The sequence below is a fragment of the Scyliorhinus torazame genome, chromosome 2 (assembly GCF_047496885.1).
Source record: "Scyliorhinus torazame isolate Kashiwa2021f chromosome 2, sScyTor2.1, whole genome shotgun sequence".
Taxonomy (NCBI): Eukaryota; Metazoa; Chordata; class Chondrichthyes; order Carcharhiniformes; family Scyliorhinidae; genus Scyliorhinus; species Scyliorhinus torazame.
This window is the reverse complement of record NC_092708.1, coordinates 160686456-160711719: the sequence shown is the minus strand read 5'-3', so window position 1 is coordinate 160711719 and position 25264 is coordinate 160686456. Positions and strand designations below refer to the sequence as shown.

At 48.5% G+C, this 25264-nt stretch overlaps 1 protein-coding gene across 1 annotated transcript in view; it reads left to right on the top strand.

Annotated features, from left to right (window-relative positions):
* rftn2 (raftlin family member 2) overlaps positions 1 to 25264 on the top strand; it is a 194688-nt gene that overhangs the window by 139719 nt on the left and 29705 nt on the right. Inside the window, exons 7-8 of the mRNA XM_072478922.1 lie at positions 2426 to 2547; positions 5442 to 5545. Coding sequence (XP_072335023.1) covers positions 2426 to 2547; positions 5442 to 5545 — 226 coding nt within the window. The remainder of the gene's footprint in view (positions 1 to 2425; positions 2548 to 5441; positions 5546 to 25264) is intronic.

The following is a 25264-nucleotide window of genomic DNA, read 5'->3' as shown; positions in this document are numbered from 1 at the left end:
GGGCCTCAAGCCCCCAGCACAGCTGACTACACGCTGCCCGACCAGAACTCCCCCTTGCTGCAGCTGGCCTCCATTACCCTGGATCAGAGTCGGCCCCGGACGCTAGCGAAAGCCACCACAACGATCGCCATCAATGGCCACGTGACGTTGTGCCTGATCGACTCCGGCAGCATGGAAAGCTTTGTCCACCCCGACACGGAAGTCCTCCTCCGGGACCTCGCTCCCCACCTGGCTAGCGACACCCGGACCCGTCCTGCTGCGGAAACATGTGAGGGCGCACAAGTCGGACCTGTTAGTCCAGAGGGTCCGCCTGCTGCATGCCAACCCCCAGTATGCCTACGTGGCGTTCCCCGACGGCCGCCAAGACACGGTCTCCCTTCGGGACCTGGCGCCCACCGGAGCCCCACGCGCACCCGCACCATACCTGGTCCTACCATGCAAAAGGCGACAGTAAAGCTGGCCATCACCCCGCTGGGTTCTTTATTAACAGGGGGTGAATGTGGCAATACCAGGTATTGCATTACCTGAGAGGTGAATGACTATTGGCTAGACCTAGGACTCTACCATTGGCTAACGTACATAGCCCCGCCCTGAGAGGCGGGGTATAAGAACCCATGCCGTCCCAGCAGCCTTCACATTCTGTATCGAAGCCGCTGGGTACAGTTCTAGCTGATTAAAGCCGATTAGATATGACTCCCCTTGTCTCGAGAGTTATTGATTGTGCATCAACTACCTAGGTTAACTTTCTCTTTATCTCTTTATCAATAATACATAGTCAATCTGCATATAAATTTGGTTTGGAAATTATCAGGAGCTCAGAAATGTTAAATTCTCAGTAAAATAATGAGGAAGCAATATAGTGATCTCGCCTGGCAAGTTGAAAAACGTACATGAATGAATCAGCAGTGTTAGTTGCAATGACAAGAGATGGTGTCTCACAACCAATAATTATTTATCACTGTAACTGGAAACAAAAAAGACAAGATGAATATATAAGATCGTTTAGTAGCATTTCTACATGATCAAGTACTGTATTAGGATTATTCGCCATGGGTGTGTTTCTGGAATTGAATTTAATAAACTTTAACATGGTGGTATGTAATGAAGTAAAGGTGACTGCTACATAGTTAAGAATCACTCGGGAGTGATGCTTAGATGTCAACTTTTATCCAAAAATCAGTAAATATGTGGATTTTTGATTTTCTTTTGTTTTCTATGTTCTTGATATACTCACTTCTATTCCTCAGCTGAACCATCAGGTATTCCACCTCATGGTGGTGGAGTAGGGGCTGGTTTAGCACAGTGGGCTAAACAGCTGGCTTGTAATGCAGAACAAGGCCAGCAGCGCGGGTTCAATTCCCGTACCGGCCTCCCCGAACAGGCGCCGAAATGTGGCGACTAGGGTCTTTTAACAGTAACTTCATTGAAGCCTACTTGTGACAATAAATGATTATTATTATTATTTCACCTGTGGTAACAAACTGTGTGCTAAAAGCATCACTGCACAGTGTCACACTCAGCACTGACACATAAGGAATGGTGTTGAGGTGCTGTACGTAGCTGACACACAACCATTAAACAAACTAGATAAAACTAATGCTTGGCCATTCCAGTGTAAGTAAACTTTTAATGGTGTGATAAGTCTTAATTGTTGCTAAACAGTCATTGGGCACAGTGCCCAAATGTGGAGACCCATTCAACTTCTAATTATTGGAGACTTTTTAAAGTAAATATTTTAAAAATGTTATCTTTTTGTCCCACTTCCCGCCTTTAATCATTTTTTTCCATCCCTCTTTGCTTCCTATACATGATTTGACATCAAATTAAACATTGTAACTGACATTTCCTGGTTCAGACTCTGCTCAGCTCAGTATTGACTCTGGTTAAGGAAATACACAGTTGACTGCCTTGTGCATCAAGGTCCCAGATCCTCTTGAATAATAATTAATAGCCTTCATTAGTGTCACAAGTAGGCTTACATTAACACTGCAATGAAGTTACTGTGAAAATCCCCTAGTCGCCACATTCCGGCGCGTATTCGTGTACACTCAGGGAGAATCCAGAATGTACAATTCACCGAACAAGCACGTCTTTCGGGACTTGTGGGAGGAAACCGGAGCACCCGGAGAAAACCCATTCAGACATGGGGAGAATGTGCAGAGTCCGCACAGACAGTGACTCAAGCCGGGAATCAAACCTGGCACTGTGAAGCAACAGTGCTAACCACTGTGCTACCGTGTCGCTTTAAAGGCTTTTGCACCAAATTGGCTTTCTAATCACTATGTTCCAATGTTAAAGAAACATTAGGAAGTCTGTAGGCAAATGTAACTGGAATAACAGGCTGTGTTCTACGTGCACCACTGACTACAACATTTGCTCAATTGTTTTTGTCCAGATTACTTTATACATTCATTTTCAATTTTAGGAGACTATTTATCAAAGTCGGTAGATGGAATGTTTATTTATGAAGAAAATGATTTGGGAGCAGTCGAGTCAAGCAAGGTACCAAATGATGCAATTGTTGTAGAACAGTGGACTGTCATTGAGGTAAGCTGGTCCCTTACTTTATTCCATATTTAACATTACAATCATATGGGGCGATTGGGCGGAGAATAGATTCCGACGCCAAATTCACGTCAGGCGCCAGTTTGACGTTAAATCGCTATTCTCTGTCATCTTGACAGTGGCATCAATGCAGTCCGGAACGCAGGTGCAGTAAACACTGTTGGCATACCATTAGCAGGCCTGACTGATATTCTCCGGGACCTCTGCGATTCTCTGCCTCCGATGGGCCGAGTTCCCGACGACGCGGTTCACTTGTGCTTTTAAAATTTGTGAAATCAGCGTCGGGGCTGCTGAGGGAGAGAGAGGGGTATGGAAATTGCCCAACATCGCCATAGTTTGCTGACAGTTGTGCCGCTGGTAGGAGGGCTTCTGCCAGGGCTGAGGGGGGAGTAGCGGGGTGTGACCAAGAGGTGGGCTGTGGTGTCGCGATGTACAGGCATGGAACACCATTGCCACGGCCGGAAAGGCAGTCGTGCAGCTGCGCACGCAGTAGGGCCACGGGTCGTATAGGTGTCCCACCAGGTCACCCCCCCTAGGTGCCCTCTGGCCCCAGCCGACCCATCAGCTGTATGGGCACGCACCAGCGCAGCCAGTGCCATCTTGTTGGCTGGGATGAGTGTGTGTGGGGATTGTAATGTGTATATGCAGCTGCAGTGTGTCAGCCTCCCGAGTGTCAATCACGGACCTGCCGAATCCGGCACCGTTTTTCATTGGAATCGATCGTGATCCACATGGCGCTGGTGCTAGACCCTCAACGGTAGCTGAATCGGTCATGGGCCTGCGCCAGTTTTGCTGTCGTCAAAGTCCACAAATCCTTCGTCAGTGTCAACAGGAACGGATAATCCCACCCATGGTGTCAGTAGCTGCAGTTACAGGGGGGACAGTTAAGGGGTGGGAGTAGCAGCAGATCTGAGGTTTGGGGGGGGGGGGGGGGGTCAGTGCAGAAGAAGAGTAGCAGCAATTACATGGCGGGGGAAACAATTGAGAAGTTGGGGGGGGGGGGTGAGGTGGCGGATAGCAGTAGCTCCGCAGACAAAAATTCATAATTGATCGTCAGAAGAATGCTGCTGGATTGCAGGAATGAATGTCTGTCCAGGTGCTGTTTAGATATCGCGCCTGAACCTTGGATCCTGTGAGATAAGGCAGGGTTGTTGACATCCCCTGTTGCACAATTGTCAGGGCCCTGCCTCACTGAATGGTTAATAGGCTGGCTGTCCTGTGATTGCGCATGGCCGGTCGCTCCACTCCAAGTTCCTGCACACTCACCAGCGAAGCCAGTTTCCAGCCTCTGACTCACATACCTACACCACCACGTCACACCACCAAAACTCAGCCCCTCACCTCCAGGGAGGCAAAAGTAACTTGTGTGATTCTTGCCTAGCAACCGATTACTGAAAGAAAATGATTTGTGGACTGTAAGTCACAACAAATTATTCTAAACTTTTATCGATCTTGGTTGGACAAGTTTGAGCAACCTACCTTTAACAAAATTGAAGTACCTTGGTAACGGGGCAGAATGACTGCTGGAACTAGTACTTTGTGTTAAGATTCACAGAACTATTTTCATTGGACAAAAGATTGAAAAGAGACATGGTACTGATCTTAAAATGTTGATGGTCATTGTGTGTTTGTGGAGATTTATCACAATGATTTTTAGGTTTGGGGATTTCAGATGCAAGGGTTAGGTTGGAGAAGCTGGGGTTCTCCTCCTTGGAGAAAAGGTGATCGAGGGGAGATTTGATAGAGGTGCACAATATTATGACAGGTTTAGATAAAGTAGACAAGGAAAACTGTTTCCCGTTAGCTGATGGTGCAAAGTCTACGGGACTTAGATTCAAGGTGTGGGCAAGTGATGCAGGGGATATGCAAGGAAGAACCTTTTTTAAGTAGCAAGTGGTAACGGCCTGGAACCCGCTGCCCATGGGGATGGTGGAAGTGGAGACGATGAACAATTTGAAAAGGAAATTGGATGGGCACTGACTAACCGGAGTGCTTCACTGAGAGCTGGCATCGAATCGCTAGACTCAGTAGCTTCCTGCTGTGCCATAAATGACATGATAATTTAATGCAAATAAGTTATTTAACTTGAATATTGAGAATTGAACCAGCGGGCATGGAGACACATTTAAAGAGCTTGATTTAACTGGAGCAATGGTTCGAGTTGGGACTTAATGTGGAGAACTTTCACTTAAATGAATGAATAAATGTGGTACATTTCATGGTGAAATAGGAAGATCAGATTTTATGAATCACATTCCTTACTTGTAAATTCTGGCCCATGTGAAAACGATGGTCTTCGGAGAGGGATGTTAGTTTTTCCAGACGCTATTCATGAAGTGGAAGAACTTGGATATTCATCCTGGGATGCCCATTATTGGTTATGTGAAAACCCAGAAGGATCAGTAACTAGAGGACAGGCTTAAAGATAACTGGCAGAAGAACCAGAGAGGAAATGAGAAGAATTTGAGTTTATAAATGCAGCAAGTTGTCCTGACCTTTGGTGCCTTAAAGGGCAATGGGAGCAGATTCAATAGTAACTTTCAGAAAGGAATTGGATATATATTTGGAAAGGAAAATGTGATGGGGCAAAGGGGAAGGAGCAGAAAAATTGGACTAACTGGAAATTTCTTTCTAAGAGTAGCCACAGGCCTGATGGACCAATTGCCTTTCTTCTGTGCTGTAAGGTTCTATATGAAGTTCCTGGGATACGGGGATAAGGTGGAGGTGTGGGCTTACGTAGGGTGCTTTTTCCAAGGGCCGGTGCAGACTTGATGGACCGAATGGCCTCCTTCTGCGCTGTAGATTCTATGATTCTAATTTATCTTTGAATTATTTTGGTAATTGATTCTTAATCATAACTTTATTTGTTCTTACAGGGTTGTGAAGTAAAGACTGATTATGGTCCTTTGCTGCATACACTGGCAGAGTTTGGGTGGCTGGTTACGTGTGTGCTAGCCACACCTATCATTCGCCATGACAGGTAATATGGGTTGGTGGGCAATTGTTTTGATGTCTTGTAATAATTCTTCCAGTTCATATTTGAAATATTAATTCTCATTCAAGTAATGTATGTCAACACTGTAAAAAAAAAAATCTTTAAAAAAAATCTTTTTATTGGCATTTCCCATATTTATAAACAGTTGTATATATACACATCACATTTTTCTCGCCCGCGCTAATTTCCTTTATTATACAGAGAGGCTTAGTTTGTCCATTGTCTAACTGACCCTACGTGCATTTCGTTTCCCTCTGGATCGGTCTATGGTTCCTCCCCCTTCTCCGTTGCACCCCCCCACCCCCCGCCGATGTTGTGCCGAACCTTTGTCCTAGATTAATCATAGATTCTCATTGAATTTACAGTGCAGAAGGAAGCCATTCGGCCCATTGAGTCTGCACCGGCTCTTGAAAAGAGCACCCTACCCAAAGTCAACACCTCCACCCAACACTAAGGGCAATTTTGGACACTATGGGCAATTTATCATGGCCAATCCACCAAACCTGCACATCTTTGGACTGTGGGAGGAAACCACAGCACCCGGTGGAAACCCACGCAGACACTGGGAGGATGTGCAGACTCCGCACAGACAGTGACCTAAGCCGGAATCGAACCTGGGACCCTGGAGCTGTGAAGCAATTGTGCTATCCACAATGCTACCGTGCTGCCCTTAAGAACAAATAAATCTACACCATATCATTTTACCGTAATCCATGTACCTATCCAATAGCTGCTTGAAGGTCGCTAATGTTTCCGACTCAACTACTTCCACAGGCAGTGCATTCCATGCCCCCACTACTCTCTGGGTAAAGAACCTACCTCAGACATCCCCCCTATATCTTCCACCATTCACCTTAAATTTATGCCCCCTTGTAATGGTTTGTTCCACCCGGGGAAAAAGTCTCTGACTGTCTACTCTATCTATTCCCCTGATCATCTTATAAACCTCTATCAAGTCGCCCCTCATCCTTCTCCGTTCTAATGAGAAAAGGCCTAGCACCCTCAACCTTTCCTCGTAAGACCTGCTCTCCATTCCAGGCAACATCCTGATAAATCTCCTTTGCACCTTTTCCAAGCTTCCACATCCTTCCTAAAATGAGGCGACCAGAACTGTACACAGTACTCCAAATGTGGTCTTACCAAAGTTTTGTACAGCTGCATCATCACCTCATGGCTCTTAAATTCAATCCCTCTGTTAATGAACGCTAGCACACCATAGGCCTTCTTCACAGCTCTATCCACTTGAGTGGCAACTTTCAAATATGTATGAACATAGACCCCAAGATCTCTCTGCTCCTCCACATTGCCAAGAACTCTACCGTTAACCCTGTATTCCGCATTCATATTTGTCCTTCCAAAATGGACAACCTCACACTTTTCAGGGTTAAACTCCATCTGCCACTTCTCAGCCCAGCTCTGCATCCTATCTATGTCTCTTTGCAGCCGACAACAGCCCTCCTCACTATCCACAACTCCACCAATCTTCGTATCATCTGCAAATTTACTGACCCACCCTTCAACTCCCTCATCCAAGTCATTAATGAAAATCACAAACAGCAGAGAACCCAGAACTGATCCCTGCGGTACGCCACTGGTAACTGGGATCCAGGCTGAATATTTGCCATCCACCACCATTCTCTGACTTCTATCGGTTAGCCAGTTCGTTATCCAACTGGCCAAATTTCCCACTATCCCATGCCTCCTTACTTTCTGCAGAAGCCTACCATGGGGAACCTTATCAAATGCCTTACTAAAATCCATGTACACTACATCAACTGCTTTACCTTCATCCACGTGCTTGGTCACCTCCTCAAAGATTTCAATAAGACTTGTAAGGCAAGACCTACCCCTCACAAATCCGTGCTGACTATCCCTAATCAAGCAGTGTCTTTCCAGATGCTCAGAAATCCTATCCTTCAGTACCCTTTCCATGACTTTGCCTACCACCGAAGTAAGACTAACTGGCCTGTAATTCCCAGGGTTATCCCTATTCCCTTTTTTGAACAGGGGCACGACATTCGCCACTCTGCAATCCCCTGGTACCACCCCTGTTGACAGTGAGGACGAAAAGATCATTGCCAACTGCTCTGCAATTTGATCTCTTGCTTCCCATAGAATCCTTGGATATATCCCGTCAGGCCTGGGGGACTTGTCTATCCTCAAGTTTTTCAAAATGCCCAACACATCTTCCTTCCTAACAAGTATTTCCTCGAGCTTACCAGTCTGTTTCACACTGTCCTCTACAACAATATGGCCCCTCTCATTGGTAAATACTGAAGAAAAGTACTCGTTCAAGACCTCTCCTATCTCTTCAGACTCAAAACACAATCTCCCGCTGCTGTCCTTGATCGGACCTACCCTCGCTCTAGTCATTCTCATATTTCTCACATATGTGTAAAAGGCCTTGGGGTTTTCCTTGATCCTACCCGCCAAAGATTGTTCATGCCCTCTCTTAGCTCTCCTAATCCCTTTTTTCAGTTCCCTCCTGGCTGTCTTGTATCCCTCCAACGCCCTGTCTGAACCTTGTTTCCTCAGCCTTACATAAGTCTCCTTTTTCCTCTCAACAAGACATTCAACCTCTCTTGTCAACCATGGTTCCCTCACTCGACCATCTCTTCCCTGCCTGACAGGGACATACATATCAAGGACACGTAGTACCTGTTCCTTGAACAAGTTCCACATTTCACTTGTGTCCTTCCCTGACAGCCTATGTTCCCAACTTATGCACTTCAATTCTTGTCTGACAACATCGTATTTACCCTTCCCCCAATTGTAAACCTTGCCCTGTTGCACGCACCTATCCCTCTCCATTACTAAAGTGAAAGTCACAGAATTGTGGTCACTATCTCCAAAATGCTCCCCCACTAACAAATCTATCACTTGCCCTGGTTCATTACCAAGTACTAAATCCAATATTGCCCCTCCTCTGGTCGGACAATCTACAAACTGTGTTAGTAAAGCTTCCTGGACACACTGCACAAACACCACCCCATCCAAACTATTTGATCTAAAGAGTTTCCACTCAATGTTTGGGAAGTTAAAGTCACCCATGACTACTACCCTGTGACTTCTGCACCTTTGCAAAATCTGTTTCCCAATCTGTTCCTCCACATCTCTGCTACTATTAGGGGGCCTATAGAAAACTCCTAACAAGGTGACTGCTCCTTTCCTATTTCTGACTTCAACCCATACTACCTCAGTAGGCTGATACTCCTCGAACTGCCTTTCTGCAGCTGTTATACTATCTCTAATTAACAATGCCACCCCCCACCTATTTTACCACCCTCCCTAATCTTATTGAAACATCTATAACCAGGGACCTCCAACAACCATTTCTGCCCCTCTTCTATCCAAGTTTCCGTGATAGCCACCACATCGAAGTCCCAAGTACCGATCCATGCCTTAAGTGCACCCACCTTATTCCTGATGCTTCTTGCGTTGAAGTATACACACTTCAACCCATCTCCGTGCCTGCAAGTACTCTCCTTTGTCAGTGTTCCCTTCCCCACTGCCTCATTACATGCTTTGGTGTCCTGAATATCGGCTACCTTAGTTGCTGGACGACAAATCCGGTTCCCATTCCCCTGCCAAATTAGTTTAAACCCACCCGAAGAGTACTAGAAAACCTCCCTCCCAGGATATTGGTTCCCCTCTGGTTCAGATGCATCCCACCTTCCCCAGAATGGCTCCAATTATCCAAATACCTGAAGTCCTCCCTCCTACACCATTCCTGCAGCCACGTGTTCAGCTGCACTCTCTCCCTATTCCTAGCCTCGCTATCACATGGCACCGGCAACAAACCAGAGATGACAACTCTGTCTGTCCTGGCTTTTAACTTCCAGCCTAACTCCCTAAGCTCGTTTATTACCTCCACACCCCTTTTCCTACCTACGTCGTTGGTACCAATGTGCACCACGACGTCTGGCTGCTCCCCCTCCCCCTTCTAAGGATCTTGAAGACACGATCCGAGACATCCCTGGCCCTGGCTCCCGGGAGGCAACATACCTTCCGGGAGTCTCGCTCGCGACCACAGAATCTCCTATCTATTCCCCTAACCATTGAATCTCCTACAACTATTGCTTTTCTATTCTCCCCCCTTCCCTTCTGAGCCCCAGAGCCAGACTCAGTGCCAGAGACCTGGCCGCTATGGTCTTCCCCCGGTAGGTCATCCCCCCCCAACAGCATCCAAAACGGTATACTTGTTTTGAAGGGGAACGGCCATGAGGGGTCCCTGCACTGTCTGCCTGTTTGGTTTTTTTCCCCTGACTGAAACCCAGCTATTCTTGTCCTGTACCTTGGGTGTGGTTACCTTCCTGTAACTCTTCTCTATCACTCTCTCTGCCTCCCGGATGATCCGAAGTTCATCCAGCTTCAGCTCCAGTTCCCTAACACGGTCTTTGAGGAGCTGGAGTTGGGTGCACTTCCCGCAGGTATAGTCAGCGGGGACACCGGTTTTATCCGTCACCACCCACATCCTACAGGAGGAGCATGCAACTGGCCTAGCCTCCATCCCCTCTTACCTTACAGAATATAGCTGCCCTGTGGACCAACTGGATCTCCGCCCTCCGACTCTGCTCCCAGTCAGCTGCACTCTCTGTAAACTCCTGGCTCTCTTCTCACTCTTTGCGGAAATGTAGGAAATTAAATGAAAGGATCACCTTGCTCCCTCCTCACCTCACTCCCTCAGTCGCCAAACTCTCACTATAGCACTCAAATGCACCAAATTCAGCACTCAGTGCAAACAACGTCTGCACTGTAGGGGATCACTTTTATACTGTGAATCTAGCATCTGAAAACTGGCCTAATCCAATTAACTAATTAACAAGCTCCAGCTGCAAATGCCTACAAGTAGAAGCTTTGTTTAAAACTGATTGAAAATTCACTTTCTTCTAAACCAAACAGCAACGTTTAAGTTAATTAACTAAATAAAAAAAAGACTAGACTTTAGATAAATAATGAAGCCTTTCCTCCCTCAGTCACCAAACACTCACTATAGCACTCAAATGCACCAAATTCAGCACTCAGTGCAAACAAAGTCTGCACTGTAGGGGATCACTTTTATACTGTGGATCTAGCCTCTGAAAACTGGCCTAATCCAATTAAGTAATTAACAAGCTCCAGCTGCAAGTGCCTACAAGTAGAAGCTTTGTTTAAAGCTGATTGAAAATTCACCTTCTTCTAAACCAAACAGCAACTTTTAAGTTAATTAACTAAATAAAAAAAAGACTAGACTTTAGATAAATAATGAAGCCTTTCCTCCCTCAGTCACCAAACACTCACTATAGCACTCAAATGCACCAAATTCAGCACTCAGTGCAAACAAAGTCTGCACTGTAGGGGATCACTTTTATACTGTGGATCTAGCCTCTGAAAACTGGCCTAATCCAATTAACTAATTAACAAGCTCCAGCTGCAAGTGCCTACAAGTAGAAGCTTTGTTTAAAGCTGATTGAAAATTCACCTTCTTCTAAACCAAACAACAACTTTTAAGTTAATTAACTAAATAAAAAAAAGACTAGACTTTAGATAAATAATGAAGCCTTTCCTCCCTCAGTCGCCAAACTCTCACTATAGCACTCAAATGCACCAAATTCAGCACTCAGTGCAAACAACGTCTGCACTGTAGGGGATCACTTTTATACTGTGGATCTAGCCTCTGAAAACTGGCCTAATCCAATTAACTAATTAACAAGCTCCAGCTGCAAGTGCCTACAAGTAGAAGCTTTGTTTAAAGCTGATTGAAAATTCACCTTCTTCTAAACCAAACAGCAACTTTTAAGTTAATTAACTAAATAAAAAAAAGACTAGACTTTAGATAAATAATGAAGCCTTTCCTCCCTCAGTCACCAAACACTCACTATAGCACTCAAATGCACCAAATTCAGCACTCAGTGCAAACAAAGTCTGCACTGTAGGGGATCACTTTTATACTGTGGATCTAGCCTCTGAAAACTGGCCTAATCCAATTAACTAATTAACAAGCTCCAGCTGCAAGTGCCTACAAGTAGAAGCTTTGTTTAAAGCTGATTGAAAATTCACCTTCTTCTAAACCAAACAGCAACTTTTAAGTTAATTAACTAAATAAAAAGAAAGACTAGACTTTAGATAAATAATGAAACCTTATACTCCCTCAGTCACCAAACTCTCACTATAGCACTCAAATGCACCAAATTCAGTACTCAGTGCAAAAAAAAACCCCAAAAAACATAATCTTCTCCAGGTGGAGAAATTCTGAGAGGTCAGCGAGCCAGTCTGCAGCTGTAGGTGGTGCTGACGATAGTCAACCGAGCAGGATTCTCCGGCGTGTGATTAGGGAAGCGAAAGCTTCCCTTATGGCCCCCTTCCCCATGTGTAACTCTGGCTACTCCGATACCCTGAAGATAGCCACTATTGGGCATGGCTTCACCCTCGCCCCCACATCCTTGGACATTGCCTCGGAGAGGGCTGTCCAGAACCCAGCAAGCTTGGGGCAAGCCCAAAACATGTGGGTGTGGTTGGCCGGGCCCCTCTGGCACCGCTCACATTGTCCTCCACCTCCAGGAGGAACCTGCTCATTCGAGTTCTAGTCAGGTGCGCTCTGTGCACCACTTTGAGCTGCATTAGGCTTAGCCTTGCGCAGCAGGAGGTGGAGTTCACCCTGCTCAGTGCTTCGCTCCAGAGCGCCCTCTGTCCCCAGTTCGTCCTCCCATTTTTGTCTGGTCTTGTCCAGTGGAGTCCGGGCTCTGTCCAGTAGCTGTCCGTATATTTTCCCACATAGCCCCCCTTATCGTTGCTTGTGCCTATCAGGTCCTCTAGTAGTGTGGTTTTTGGGCCTCGGGGTACCCTACTGTCTCTTTGCGGAGGAAGTGTTTTATTTGGAGATGTCTCATTTCCTGTCCTTTTGCTAGTTTCCACTACCTCATCAGTTCGTCAAGTGTCGCCAGTCTGTACCCTACGTAGAAGTCCCTGACCGTCAATGTGGCCCATCCTGCCTCCATCTTTTGAAGGTGGTATCCAGCATGGCTGGGGGGAATTTGTGTTTCCCGCATATGGGAGCCATGGAGACATTTTGGCTATCCCGAAGTGTTGTCTCAGCTGGGTCCACGTTCTCAGCGTGGCCGCTACCACTGGGCTCGTTGTGTGTCTTGTTGAGGAGGATGGGAGTGCTGCTGTGGCCAGGGCCCGGAGGGTCATTCCTTTACAGGATGCCTCCTCCATTTGTACCCAATCTTTGTCGGGTTCTTGTACCCATCCCCTCACTCTTCCTGCCGTTGCTGCCCAGTGGTAGTATTGTAGGTTTGGTAAGGCCAAGACCCCTTTGATTTTCCTTCTTTGCAGTGTCTGCTTGGGAATTCTCAGGTTTGTACCCTCCCCCCCCACACACACACACACAAACGCCATGATTAGACTGCCTACGTTTTGGAAATAGGCCTTGGGGATGAAGATCGGAATGGACTAAATAGGAAGAAGAACCTTGGCAGTGCGTTCATCTTGATCGTCTGCACTCTCCCCGCCAGAGAGATTGGGAGTGAGCCCCACCTTTGAAGGTCTCTTCTTACTTCCTCCACCAGGCTGGTCAGGTTCCACTTGTGGATCTGTGTCCAGTCTTTGGCTATCTGGATCCCCAGGTAGAGGAATCTGTTTTAAACAGGAGCCCCTCCAGCTCTTTCCCTCCCCCGTTTGGGTTCACTGGGAATGCCTCGCTTTTGCCCAGGTTAAGTTTGTAGCCCGAGAAGGTTCCAAACTCTTTCAGTATTTGCAGTATTGCCTTCGGTCCCTCCTGTGGCTTTGAGACATAGAGGAGCAGGTCATCTGCATAGAGTGAGACTCTGTGCTCTCTGTCTCCTCTCCGGATTCCCTTCCAGCTTTTCGCGTCCCACAGGGCTATCGCCAGGGGTTCGATCGGTAGCGCAAACAAGAGTGGGGACAGGGGGAAGCCCTGTCTTGTTCCTCTCTGCAGCTGGAAGTATTCGGAGCCGGTGGTGTTAGTTTGGACACTCACTTTGGGAGCGTTGTACAGGAGCCTCACCCAGGCTGTGATCCCCGCTCCTGGCCCAAAGCGTTCCAGTAACTCGAGGAGGTATTTCCATTCGACTCTGTCAAAGGCCTTTTCTGCGTCCAGGGAGACGATCACCTCTGGTGTTCTCCCCCCAGAGGGGGTCATTATTACGTTTAGCAGCCACCTGATGTTCGCTGTGAGCTGCCTACCTTTGACAAAGCCTGTTTGGTCCTCTGCGATCACCTCTGGGACGCAGCCCTCCAGCCTTTTGGCCAGGACCGTTGTGAGTATTTTCGCATCCACGTTCAGCAGTGAAATGGGTCTGTATGATCCGCATTCCGTCAGGTCTTTTTTTTTTGGGGTATCAGTGAAATTGTGGCCTGCGCTAGCAAGGGGCCACTTGCCAGTGAGTCCGCGAACATGTCCCTTAAGTGTGGGGCCAGGACTGGTGCAAATTATTTGTAGAAGTCCGCGGGAACCCATCAGGTCCCGGTGCCTTCCCCGCCTGCATGGAGCTGATGTTCTCCATGATTTCTCCCAGGTCTGTTGGTGCTTCCAGCTCCCCCCGTCTGTCTTCCCCCACAACTGGTAGTTCCAGACGGTCTAAGAACTGTTTCATCCCCGTGCCCCTGTTGGGAGGCTCGGAGGTGTACAGTCCCCGGTAGAAGGTCTCAAATGCCCGATTGACCTCCTTTGGTTCTGTTACCAGTCTGCCTCTGCTATCCTTTACCTGCGCTATTTCCCTTGTGGCTGCCTGCTTTCTCAGCTGGTGAGCCAACAGGCGGCCAGCCTTGTCTCCGTGTTCGTAGAAGGTCCCCCTGTGTCTGGTGGAGTTGGTACACTGCTTTCCTAGTGGATAGCAGGTTAAAGTCCATTTGCAGCTTTTTTTCTCTCCGCCAGCAGCTCTACGGTTGGGGCCTCAGAGTATATTCTGTCGACTTCCAGGATGGAGTCCACCAGTTGTTGCCTGGCCACCCTCAACACTGTAAAATTGAACACTTTTCCACTTTTAGCACCTGTTCTGACCACATAAGGAGGGATGAAATTACTCCCCTGTTCTCTCACTCCAGGTTTAACCGTAACAGGGTTTTTTAAAGAATTCAGAGAGGATTTGCTTCACCAATTCTGTAAGAGGCCCTTTCATGCTTTTGGGTTGCAAAGAACTAGTCAGATAAGTTTTCTTAGGTTAAACAAAGAAGATAAGTTGGTTGAAATTATTTCCTGAACTGTAAAAAACTAGACAAAATGCAACCATATAGTCACATTCATTTGTCTGGGCCCACACACACAAACTAGTTCAGATGACAGAGTAAGAGGATAGGCTTCTAGGATTTTTCACAGCTCAGAAAGTCGGCAGGGAGTGGAGTTAGTGCGAACTCAGGGAGGAGGCGATTTTAAATAACTTACCTTGGGATTCGCAGCCTAGTCTGCGGGGAGCAGAGTTGGCGCGAACTCGGGGAGGAGGAGCTTCAGAACAGTAAATATAAATAACTTAACCTGTTGGGTCTCGGGGACTGGGGAAAAAAACTGAAAAGTGACTTCACAGTGAAATGGAAAGGTGTAACAAACCCAGAGAACCATGGATGACCAGAGACATTCAGGATACGATGAGGTGGAAAAGAGAGGCTTTTAGCAAACCTAAGTGGTGCAAGTCTGCAGAGGCATTAGTGGAGTGCACCAAATGCAGAATGGAGCTTAAGAAATCAATTAGGAGAGCAAAGAGAGGATATGCAAAATCTCTGGATGGTAAAAGTAGGGAAAATCCCAAGATATTCTATATGTATATCAATAGGAAGAGGATAACCAGGGAAAGAGTAGGACCCATTAAGGACCAAGGGGGAAATCTGTGGGTGGAGCCAGAGGATATTGGTAGGGTGTTCAACAAATATTTCACATTTGCCTTCCCCCAAGTGAATCGGGGCGAGAGATTGTGATGTTCTTGAGCAAATTGTCATAGGGAGTGACAAGGTATTGGAGGTGTTGGCAGACTAAAAAGTGGACAAATCTCCAGGTCGAGATGAATTATGTCCCAGAATGCTGAGGGAGGAGATTGCCGGGGCTCTGACCCAAATTTTTAATTCCTCTCTGGTCTCGGGAGAGGTGACAGAGGACTGGAGAACAACTAATGTGGTCCCACTATTTAAGAAAGATTGGAGAGACAAGCCAGGGAACTACAGACCAGTGAATCTCATGTCAGTGGTTGGGAACATACTGGAGAAGATTCTGAAGGAGAGAATCTATCTCCACTTGGAGAGGCAAGATTTGATTGGGGATAGTCTTTTTTTTTAAATAATTTTTATTAAGGTTTTTATAAAGTATCAATAACAAAATGAAAAAGGAACCCAACAGGGTTAAGTACAAAACACGGTCTAGAAAAGCAACCCTCCCTACCTCCCTCCCTCCTGTACATAAATACTAAATTAATATTAACACCCCGACTTAACTCAACAGGTATATACACCCCCCTGGACACTCCAGTGTAAATAACAGAAACAGAAATAAAGTAAAGTAAACCCCCCCTCCCCGAGTTGCTGCTGCCATTAACCAATGTCTACCGTTCTGCCAGGAAGTCTAAGAACGGTTGCCACCACCTAAAGCACCCTTGTACCGACCCTCTCAAGGCGAATTTCACCCTCTCCAATTTAATGAACCTCGCCATATTGTTGATCCAGGATTCCACACTTGGGGGCCTCGCATCCTTCCACTGAAGAAGAATCCTTCGCCGGGCTATCAGGGACGCAAAGGCCAGAATACCGTCCTCTTTCGCCTCCTGCACTCCCGGCTCCTCTGCAATCCCAAATATTGCGAGCCCCCAGCCCGGTTTGACCCTGGATCCTACCACCCTCGACACCGTCCTCGCTATGCCCTTCCAAAATTCCTCCAGCGCTGGTCACGCCCAGAACATATGGATGTGATTTGCTGGGCTCCCTAAGCACCTAACACACCTGTCCTCACCCCCAAAAAACCGGCTCATCCTTGTCCCGGTCATGTGTGCACTGTGCAGCACGTTAAACTGTATGAGGCTGAGCCTCGCACACGAAGATGAAGAGTTCACCCTCCCTAGCGCATCTGCCCACGTCCCTACCTCAACCTCCTCTCCCAACTCCTCCTCCCACTTACCTTTCACCTCCACCACCGAGGCCTCCTCCTCCTCCTGCATCACCTGGTAAGTTTCCGGGATCCCCCCCCGAGAGCACCCTGTCCTGGACTGTTGATCTGGAATAGTCAGCATGGCTTTGTCAAAGGGATGTCATGCCTAACAAATTTAATTTAATTTTTTGAGCATGTAACCAAGTGTGTAAATGATGTAGTTTACATGAATTTCAGCAAAGACTTTGTTAAGGTCCCACATGGGAGACTTATTAAGAAGGCAAATGACATGGGATACAGGATGATGTGATACGGTGGATACATAATTGGCTTAGTGGTAGGAGACAGAGGGTGATGATAGACGGCTGCTTTAGTGTCTGGAAGCCAGTGACCAGTGGCGCACCACAGGGATCAGTGCTGGGCCCCCTATTGTTTGTCATTTATATAAATAATATAGATGACTATGTGGGGGGTAGAATCAGTAAGTTTGCGGATGACACAAAGATTGGCCGGTTAACAGTGAGGCTGAGTGACTTGAGTTACAGATGGAATGGTCAAATGGGCGGATAAGTGGAAGATGGAATTTAAGATTGGAAAGTGTGAGATGATACACTTTGGAAGGAGTAATTTGACAAGGAAGTATACTATGAAAGGTCTGACACTGGGAAGTTCCGAAGAACAAAGGGACCTTGGCATGTTTATTCATCGATCTCTGCAAGCAGAAGGGCAGGTTAATAGGGTGGTGTAAAAACACTCACTTTTATCAATCGGGGCATAGATTACAAAAGCAGGGAGGTCATGATGGAGCTGTGTGGAACTTTGGTGAGGCCACAGCTGGAGTACTGTGTGCAAAGATGTAATTGCATTGGAGAGGGTGCAGTGAAGATTCACCAGAATGTTTCCTGGGATGGAACGCTTAAGTTATAATGTTATTAAGGAGCAGAGAAGACTAAGAGTGACCTGTTTGAGGTGTAGAAGATTAAGAGGGGCATGGACAGGGTGGATGTGGGAGCAGCTGTTCCCCTTGGTTGAAGGGTCAGTTACTAGGGGACACAAGTTCAAGGTGAGGGGTGGAAGGTTTAGGGGAGAATTTGAGGAAACACCTTTTTACCCAGGGAGTGGTGACGGTCTGGAACGCACTGCCTGGGAGAGTTGTAGAGGCGGGAGGCCTCAAGTCCTTTAAAAAGTACCTGGATGAGTACTTGGCATGCTATAACATTCAAATCCACGGGCCAAGTGCTGGCAAGTGGGATTAGGTAGGCAGGTCAGGACCTTTCATGCGTCGGTGCAGACTTGATGGGCCGAAGGGCCTCTTCTGCACTGTATTATTCTGTGATTCTGTGAAAACAAAGGAGCATATGGTTAGCTGTTCCTTGACAGGTCTTGGTGCGATCGTTCCAGGTTGTGACCATTTTGTTCAATTGACTTCCTGGGTGTAGTTGTACAGAGCTGATTTCACATTTTCTTCTTGAAGATATCTCAGTGCACGATAGATTTCTCTTCTTAGGCTGGTCAGTTTGAAAACCAGGAAGAGCACTGCTGAGAGAGAGACAGAGAGCACACATCGCTTCAAACAGGCTGTATTCAGTACAGAATTGTATTTTATTCTCTCTCCTTCTTGGCAAGGGATCCTTGAAGTACTTTGCTGGGTGTATATTCCAGAGAATTCAATTGCTTCATGCCTACTGCATTTATTGTTTCAGAACAGGTAATATCATTTTGATGTCTCATCTTATAAACCAATGAACAACCTCAGGATGGTGTGAATCAACAGGGGGTGGGATCTGCCATATTCCCCAGGAGATTGGGTGTCTGTCTTATACCACTTTGTGGAAAATGATATTCTGTGTATTGCAACATCTGGGCAGTTGTGTCCTTGTCTGAAGAGGGTCCCAGATTTCTTTTTTAATCCAGCCAGGAAAAAAGATAAATTTTTAAAAGCACAACCTCATAACACACCCAGTGATTTCAAACCCTTCAAGGTGGGAGATATGTTGCCGACCTCTACTGGCCCGCAAAAATCCATTTTGTTCTTCAAGTGAAGGGGCAAGGCAATAAACAGTTCCCTTTTGAACAACAATATTTATAAAAATATTTTTATTCAAGGATTTTCAACAGAATATTAATATACAAAATATCAGAAGGACAACCAAAGAGCAACAGAAGACCATCACAGCAACCCACCCAACAGCCCCAACCCTCCAGTCCCTCTGACACCGGCCCCTCACCGCCGTCCGCCTCTTTACCCCCCCCCCCCCCCCCCCCCCCCACCACTGATCCCTCAATCCTCCTTGAAGAAATTGATGACCGGTTTCCACCTCCGAGTGAAGCTTCTACAGATCCCGCAGTGCAAACTTGATGTTCTCTAACTTCAGGAATTCTGCCAGGTTGCTCATCCACATCCCTGCCTTTGACGGTTCCGAGTCCCTCCAACATAACAAAATCCATCTCTGGGCTATCAGGGAGGCAAAGGCCGATACATCGGCCTCTCTCCTCCCTGCACTCCTGGTCTTCCAACACCCCAAATATCACCTCCTTCGGATTCAGGGCCACGTTCACTGTAGGATCTCTTATTTTTCTCCCAAAAATAAGGTACTCAGTCCGGTTGATGGAGGTGTCCAAAACACAATTTTATTACTGAATATTCACTTAAATACACTTACATAAGAACTGAATCAAATCTTGGATCAAATAATATTTAAACTGGTCAGAACATAGTGAAAAGCATTAAACATAAAAGCATAAAGAAATCACTTTAAAAACAAACAGAGATGATTCAAGAACTCAGGAAGGCAGGGATTCAAGAACGAGACCTCGGCCACGAGGTCTTACTTTTAAGGGAATTCTTCTGGTCTTTTTTTTTATAAATGTTTTTTATTGGGTTTTTGAACAAAGTATATTTACCGTTATGTACACAGAATAAGAAATATATATATATATATATATACATATATAGAAGAAAAGGGCACATCCAAACATACCAAAAAAAAAGTAATAATAAAATAAAAAATACAATAGAATAACTGGCAGGGTATTATGCACCAGCTCAACAGCAGCAACTCTGTACAACTGGCAAAATTATTGACAACACATAAGTAGGCAACTGTTTGTGGGGGGGAGGGGTGGGGGGGAGACTGGGGAGGTAGATATACATTTGGGTGCCAGAGAATCTGGCTGTCCGGCCCCTCAGAATCTATACATTTGGATGGATCTCGCTGCCATTGTCGTCTCGCGCTCACCTCCGCTTCAGCCGTTCCTCCCGTCTTCGCCTGTATTCTCCGTGCTCTCTGTTCCTGTAGATGCCAAGTTTGTTAGCGTATCCCGTGCCCTCCTTCCAGCTGTCATTTCCCTGCCTCCCCCCACCTCCTTGCTTCGCCTCTCTTGTTGCCTGTCCCTTCCCTCTCCAGCCCCCCTCCCCCCGCTTCTGCCCCCAACCCGCCCTCCTGTGGTTCGCCTTTCTTTCCTCTTAGGTTTAGCTGTCACCCCCCCCCCCCCCCCCCCCCCCCCGCCCCTCCCCAGGTCTATCTCTCCCTCTCATGCTTTGGCTACTTTCCCCTGATTCTTGGCTACCTGGCTATTCTTCCGCTTGTTCGTTGAACAATTGGGTGAATGGCTCCCACGTTCTGTGGAAGCCGTCGCCTGACCCTCGGATGACGAATTTGATTTTCTCCATTTGGAGAGATTCCGAGAGGTCGGACAGCCAGTCTGCAGCTTTGGGTGGTGCTGCTGATCGCCAGCCGAACAGGATTCTACAGCGGGCGATCAGGGAGGCAAAGGCAAGGGGGTCCGCCCTCCTCCCTAGGAATAGATCTGGCTGGTCTTAAACCCCGAAGACCGCCACTTTTGGGCATGGCTCCACCCTCACCCCCACCACTTTGAACATTGCCTCGAAGAAGGCTGTCCAGTACCCCGCAAGTCTGGGGCAAGACCAGAACATGTGGGTGTGGTTGGCCGGGCCTCCTTGGCACCGTTCACATCTATCCTCCACCTCCGGGAAGAACCTACTCATACGGGTTCTTGTTAAGTGGGCTCTATGTACCACTTTTAGTTGCATCAGGCTGAGCCTTGCGCACATGGAGGTGGTGTTGACCCTGTGCAGTGCTTCGCTCCAGAGTCCCCACCCTATTTCAATCCCCAGGTCCTCCTCCCATTTCTTTTTTGTTGCGTCCAGTACGGTGTCGGCCCTTTCTACCAGTCGGTCATACATGTCGCCACTGTTTCCTTTATCTAGTATGCTAGCATCCAGTAACTCTTCCAGTAATGTCTGTTGTGGCGGTTGTGGGTACGTCCTTGTCTCCTTTCGTAGGAAGTTTTTGAGTTGTAGATACCTTAGCTCGTTCCCCCGGCTAGCTGGAATTTCTCTGTCAGTTCGTCCAGTGTAGCGATCCTGCCGCCCGTGTATAGGTCCCTGATTGTCAGTGTCCCTCCATCCTGTCCCCACCTTTTGAAGGTGGCATCAGTCAGCGCTGGTGTAAACCTATGGTTGTTGCTGATGGGAGCTTTGTCCGACATTCTGGTCAGGCCAAATTGCTGCCGTCGTTGGTTCCAGGATTGGAAGGTGGCAATCACCACCGGGCTGCTGGAGTGTTTTTTGGTTGGGGATGGGAGTGCCGCCATGGCAAGGGCCCGGAGGGAGGTCCCCATGCAGGAGGCCTCTTCCACGCGTACCTTGCTCCTTGTTCCATCCCCTTATTCGCTCAGCCGTCGCCGCCCAGTGGTAGAATTGTAGGTTTTGGAGGGCTAGCCCCCCCCTGGATTTTGGTTTTTGTAGGACCTTCTTTGGGATCCTAGCATTCTACCCGCCCCCCCCGGCCCCCCCCCCCCCCCCCCCCCCCCCCCCCCCCCCGCCGGCATACAAACGCCATGATTAGTTTGTCTAGTGCTTTGAAAAAGGCCTTGGGCATGTAGATTGGAATGGATCTAAGTAGGAAGAGGTACCTGGGCAGTACGTTCATTTTGATCGTCTGGACTCTCCCCGCGAGGGAGAGTGGGAGTGTGTTCCATCTTTGCAGGTCCTTTTTTACTTCCTCCGTCAGATTGGTGAGGTTCCATTTGTGGATCCCTTTCCAGTCATGGGCTATTTGGATCCCCAGGTAGCGGAATTTGTGTCGGGCTTGTTTAAACGGCAGTCCCGTTAGTGCTGCCCCACCTACTTGTGGGTGTACCGGGAAGATCTCGCTTTTGCTCATGTTGAGTTTGTAGGCTGAGAAGGCACCAAACTCTTTCAGGAGCGCGATGATTCCGTCCATGCTGCTCTGTGGGTCCAAAATGTAGAGGAGCAGGTCACCTGCATAGAGGGAGACTCTGTGCTCTCTGCCGCCCCTTCGGATCCCCTCCAGCTTTTTGCTGCTCTGAGCGCGATTGCTAGTGGCTCGATCGCTAGGGCGAACAGCAGCGGGGACAGTGGGCATCCTTGTCTGGTGCCCCTGTGCAGCTGGAAGTATCGGGAGTTGGTGTTGTTGGTCCGTACGCTCGCCATTGGAGCGTTGTATAGGAGCTTTTTTGTTTTTTTTACAAATATGTTTATTCAAAGTTTTTCCAACAAACATTTTCAACCAATTAAACCCCCTCCCCGTGACAGAAAAGAGAAAGAGAAAAGAACAGAACAGAACATAAACATATCAATCAAACATACTACAGAACTTATACACTGGGTTTCTCCCGCACATAATAACCCTCCCATATGCTTTTTTACAAGTACCCCAAGGGAAAACCCCCTCCCCCGCCCGCCCAAATACCCCCCCCGAAAGAAACACCCCCCCTCCTCCCTGGGTTGCTGCTGCTGTTGACCGACCTCATTCTAACGCTCCGCGAGATAGTCTAGGAACGGTTGCCACCGCCTGAAGAACCCCTGCGCAGACCCTCTCAAGGCAAACTTTATCCTCTCCAGCTTAATGAACCCTGCCATGTCATTTATCCAGGCTTCCACCCTGGGGGGCTTCACGTCCTTCCACATTAGCAAGATCCCCCGCCAGGCTACCAGGGACGCAAAGGCCAGAATACCGGCCTCTTTCGCCTCCTGCACTCCCGGCTCATCCGCCACCCCAAATAATGCCAGCCCCCAACTTGGCTTGACCTGGACTTTCACCACTTTGGACATAGTCTTCGCGAAACCCCTCCAGAACCCATCTATGCCGGGCACGACCAGACCATGTGGGCATGATTCGCCAGGCTTCACGAGCACCTCCCGCATCTGTCCTCCATCCCAAAGAACTTACTCAGCCTCGCCCCTGTCATATGCGCTCTGTGAATGACCTTAAACTGTATCAGGCTGAGCCTGGCACATGACGAAGAGGAATTAACCCTACTCAGGGCATCAGCCCACAGACCCTTTTCGATCTCCTCCCCCAACTCCTCCTCCCACTTGCCCTTCAACTCCTCTACCGAAGCCTCCCCCTCTTCTTTCATTTCCTGATATATCGCCGAAACCTTGCCTTCTCCGACCCTTACACCCGAAATCACCCTGTCCTGAATCCCTGTGTCGGGAGCAACGGGAATTCCCTCACCTGCCGCCTCACAAACGTCCTCACTTGCATATACCTGAACGCATTTCCCGGGGGTAACCCAAACTTCTCTTCCAGCGCCCCTAGGCTCGCAAACGTCCCGTCTATAAACAGGTCCCCCATTCTTCTGATCCCTGCCTGATGCCAGCTCCGAAACCCCCCATCCATCCTTCCCGGGACGAACTGATGGTTCTCCCGGATTGGGGACCACACCGAGGCTCCCATCTCACCCCTATGTCGTCTCCACTGCCCCCAGATCTTTAGCGTTGCCGCCACCACCGGACTCGTGGTGTACCTTGTCGGCGAGAGCGGCAGCGGTGCTGTCACAAGCGCCCTCAGGCTCGTTCCTTTGCAGGACGCCACCTCCAACCTCTTCCATGCCGCCCCCTCTCCCTCTATTACCCACTTACGGATCATCGCCACGTTGGCTGCCCAATAATAGTCACCCAGATTCGGCAACGCCAGCCCTCCCTGTCCCTACCACGCTCCAGAAACCCCCTCCTTACCCTCGGGGTCTTGTTTGCCCACACAAAACCCATGATGCTCCTACCTACCCGCGTAAAAAAGGCCTTGGTAATCATAATAGGAAGGCACTGGAACACAAAAAGAAACCTCGGAAGGACCATCATTTTAATCGACTGTACCCTGCCCGCTAGCGAGAGTGGCAGCACATCCCATCTTTTGAAGTCCTCCTCCATCTGCTCCACCAGCCACGTCAAATTAAGTTTGTGCAGAGCCCCCCAGCTCCGAGCTACCTGGATCCCCAAGTACCGAAAGCTCCTTTCCGCCCTCCTCAACGGTAGGTCATCTATCCCTCTTCCCTGGTCCCCTGGATGCACCACAAAGAGCTCATTTTTCCCTACATTGAGCTTGTAGCCCGAGAAGTCCCCAAACTCCCTTAGGATCCGCATGACCTCCACCATCCCCTCCACGGGATCTGCCACGTACAGCAGCAGGTCGTCCGCATACAGCGACACCCGATACTCCTCTCCCCCTCGGACCACCCCCTAGACTCCCTTAATGCCATGGCCAAAGGCTGAATTGCTAATGCAAACAGCAGGGGGGACAGGGGGCATCCCTGCCTCGTCCCTCGATACAGCCGGAAATACTCCGACCTCCGCCGATTCGTAGCCACACTCGCCATCGGGGCTCTATATAGGAGCTTAACCCACCTGATAAACCCCTCCCCAAACCCAAACCTCCACAACACTTCCCAGAGATACTCCCACTCCACCCGGTCAAAGGCCTTCTCCGCGTCCATAGCTGCCACTATCTCCGCCTCTTCCTCCACCGAGGGCATCATAATCACATTGAGGAGACTCCGCATGTTGGTGTTTAGCTGCCTGCCCTTTACAAATCCCGTCTGGTCCTCATGATTCACCCCCGGGACACAGTCCTCAATTCTCGTAGCCAGCACTTTTGCCAGCAACATAGCATTCACATTGAGGAGCGAGATCGGTCTATACGACCCACATTGCAGTGGGTCCTTGTCCCGCTTCAGGATCAGGGATATCAGCGCCCCGGACATTGTCGGGAGCAGGGTCCCCCCCTCCCTTGCCTCATTGAAAGTCCTCACTAGCAACGGGGCTAACAGGTCCGCATACTTCCTGTAAAACTCAACCGGGAACACATCTGGCCCCGGGGCCTTCCCCGCCTGCATGCTCCCCGGTCCTTTAACCAGCTCCTCCAACCCAGTTGGCGCCCCCAAACCAGCCACCTCCTGCTCCTCCACCCACGGGAACCTCAGTTGATCTAGAAATCGTCGCATCCCCTCTTCCACCCCTCTGTTCTTCGCATCCAGCCCCAAATGGAATACCTGTCCTACCCATCCCTTTCTTAACCTGACCTGGTCTGCCACCTTCAAATGTGTCTCCTGAAGCATGACCACATCTGCCTTCAGTCCCTTTAAGTGCGCGAACACTCAGGCCCTCTTAACTGGCCCATTCAGGCCCCTCACATTCCAAGTTATCAGCCGGATTGGGGGGCTCCCCCCCCCACCGCCGACTAGCCATCTCCTTTTCTAGGCCAGTCCCATGCCCGCGTCTCCCGCACTCTCCAGTCCCCCAGACGGGGGCTCCCCGCCCCGACCACCTCTTCTGTTTCCAGTTCCCCATCGGCCAATGCAGCAGCAAC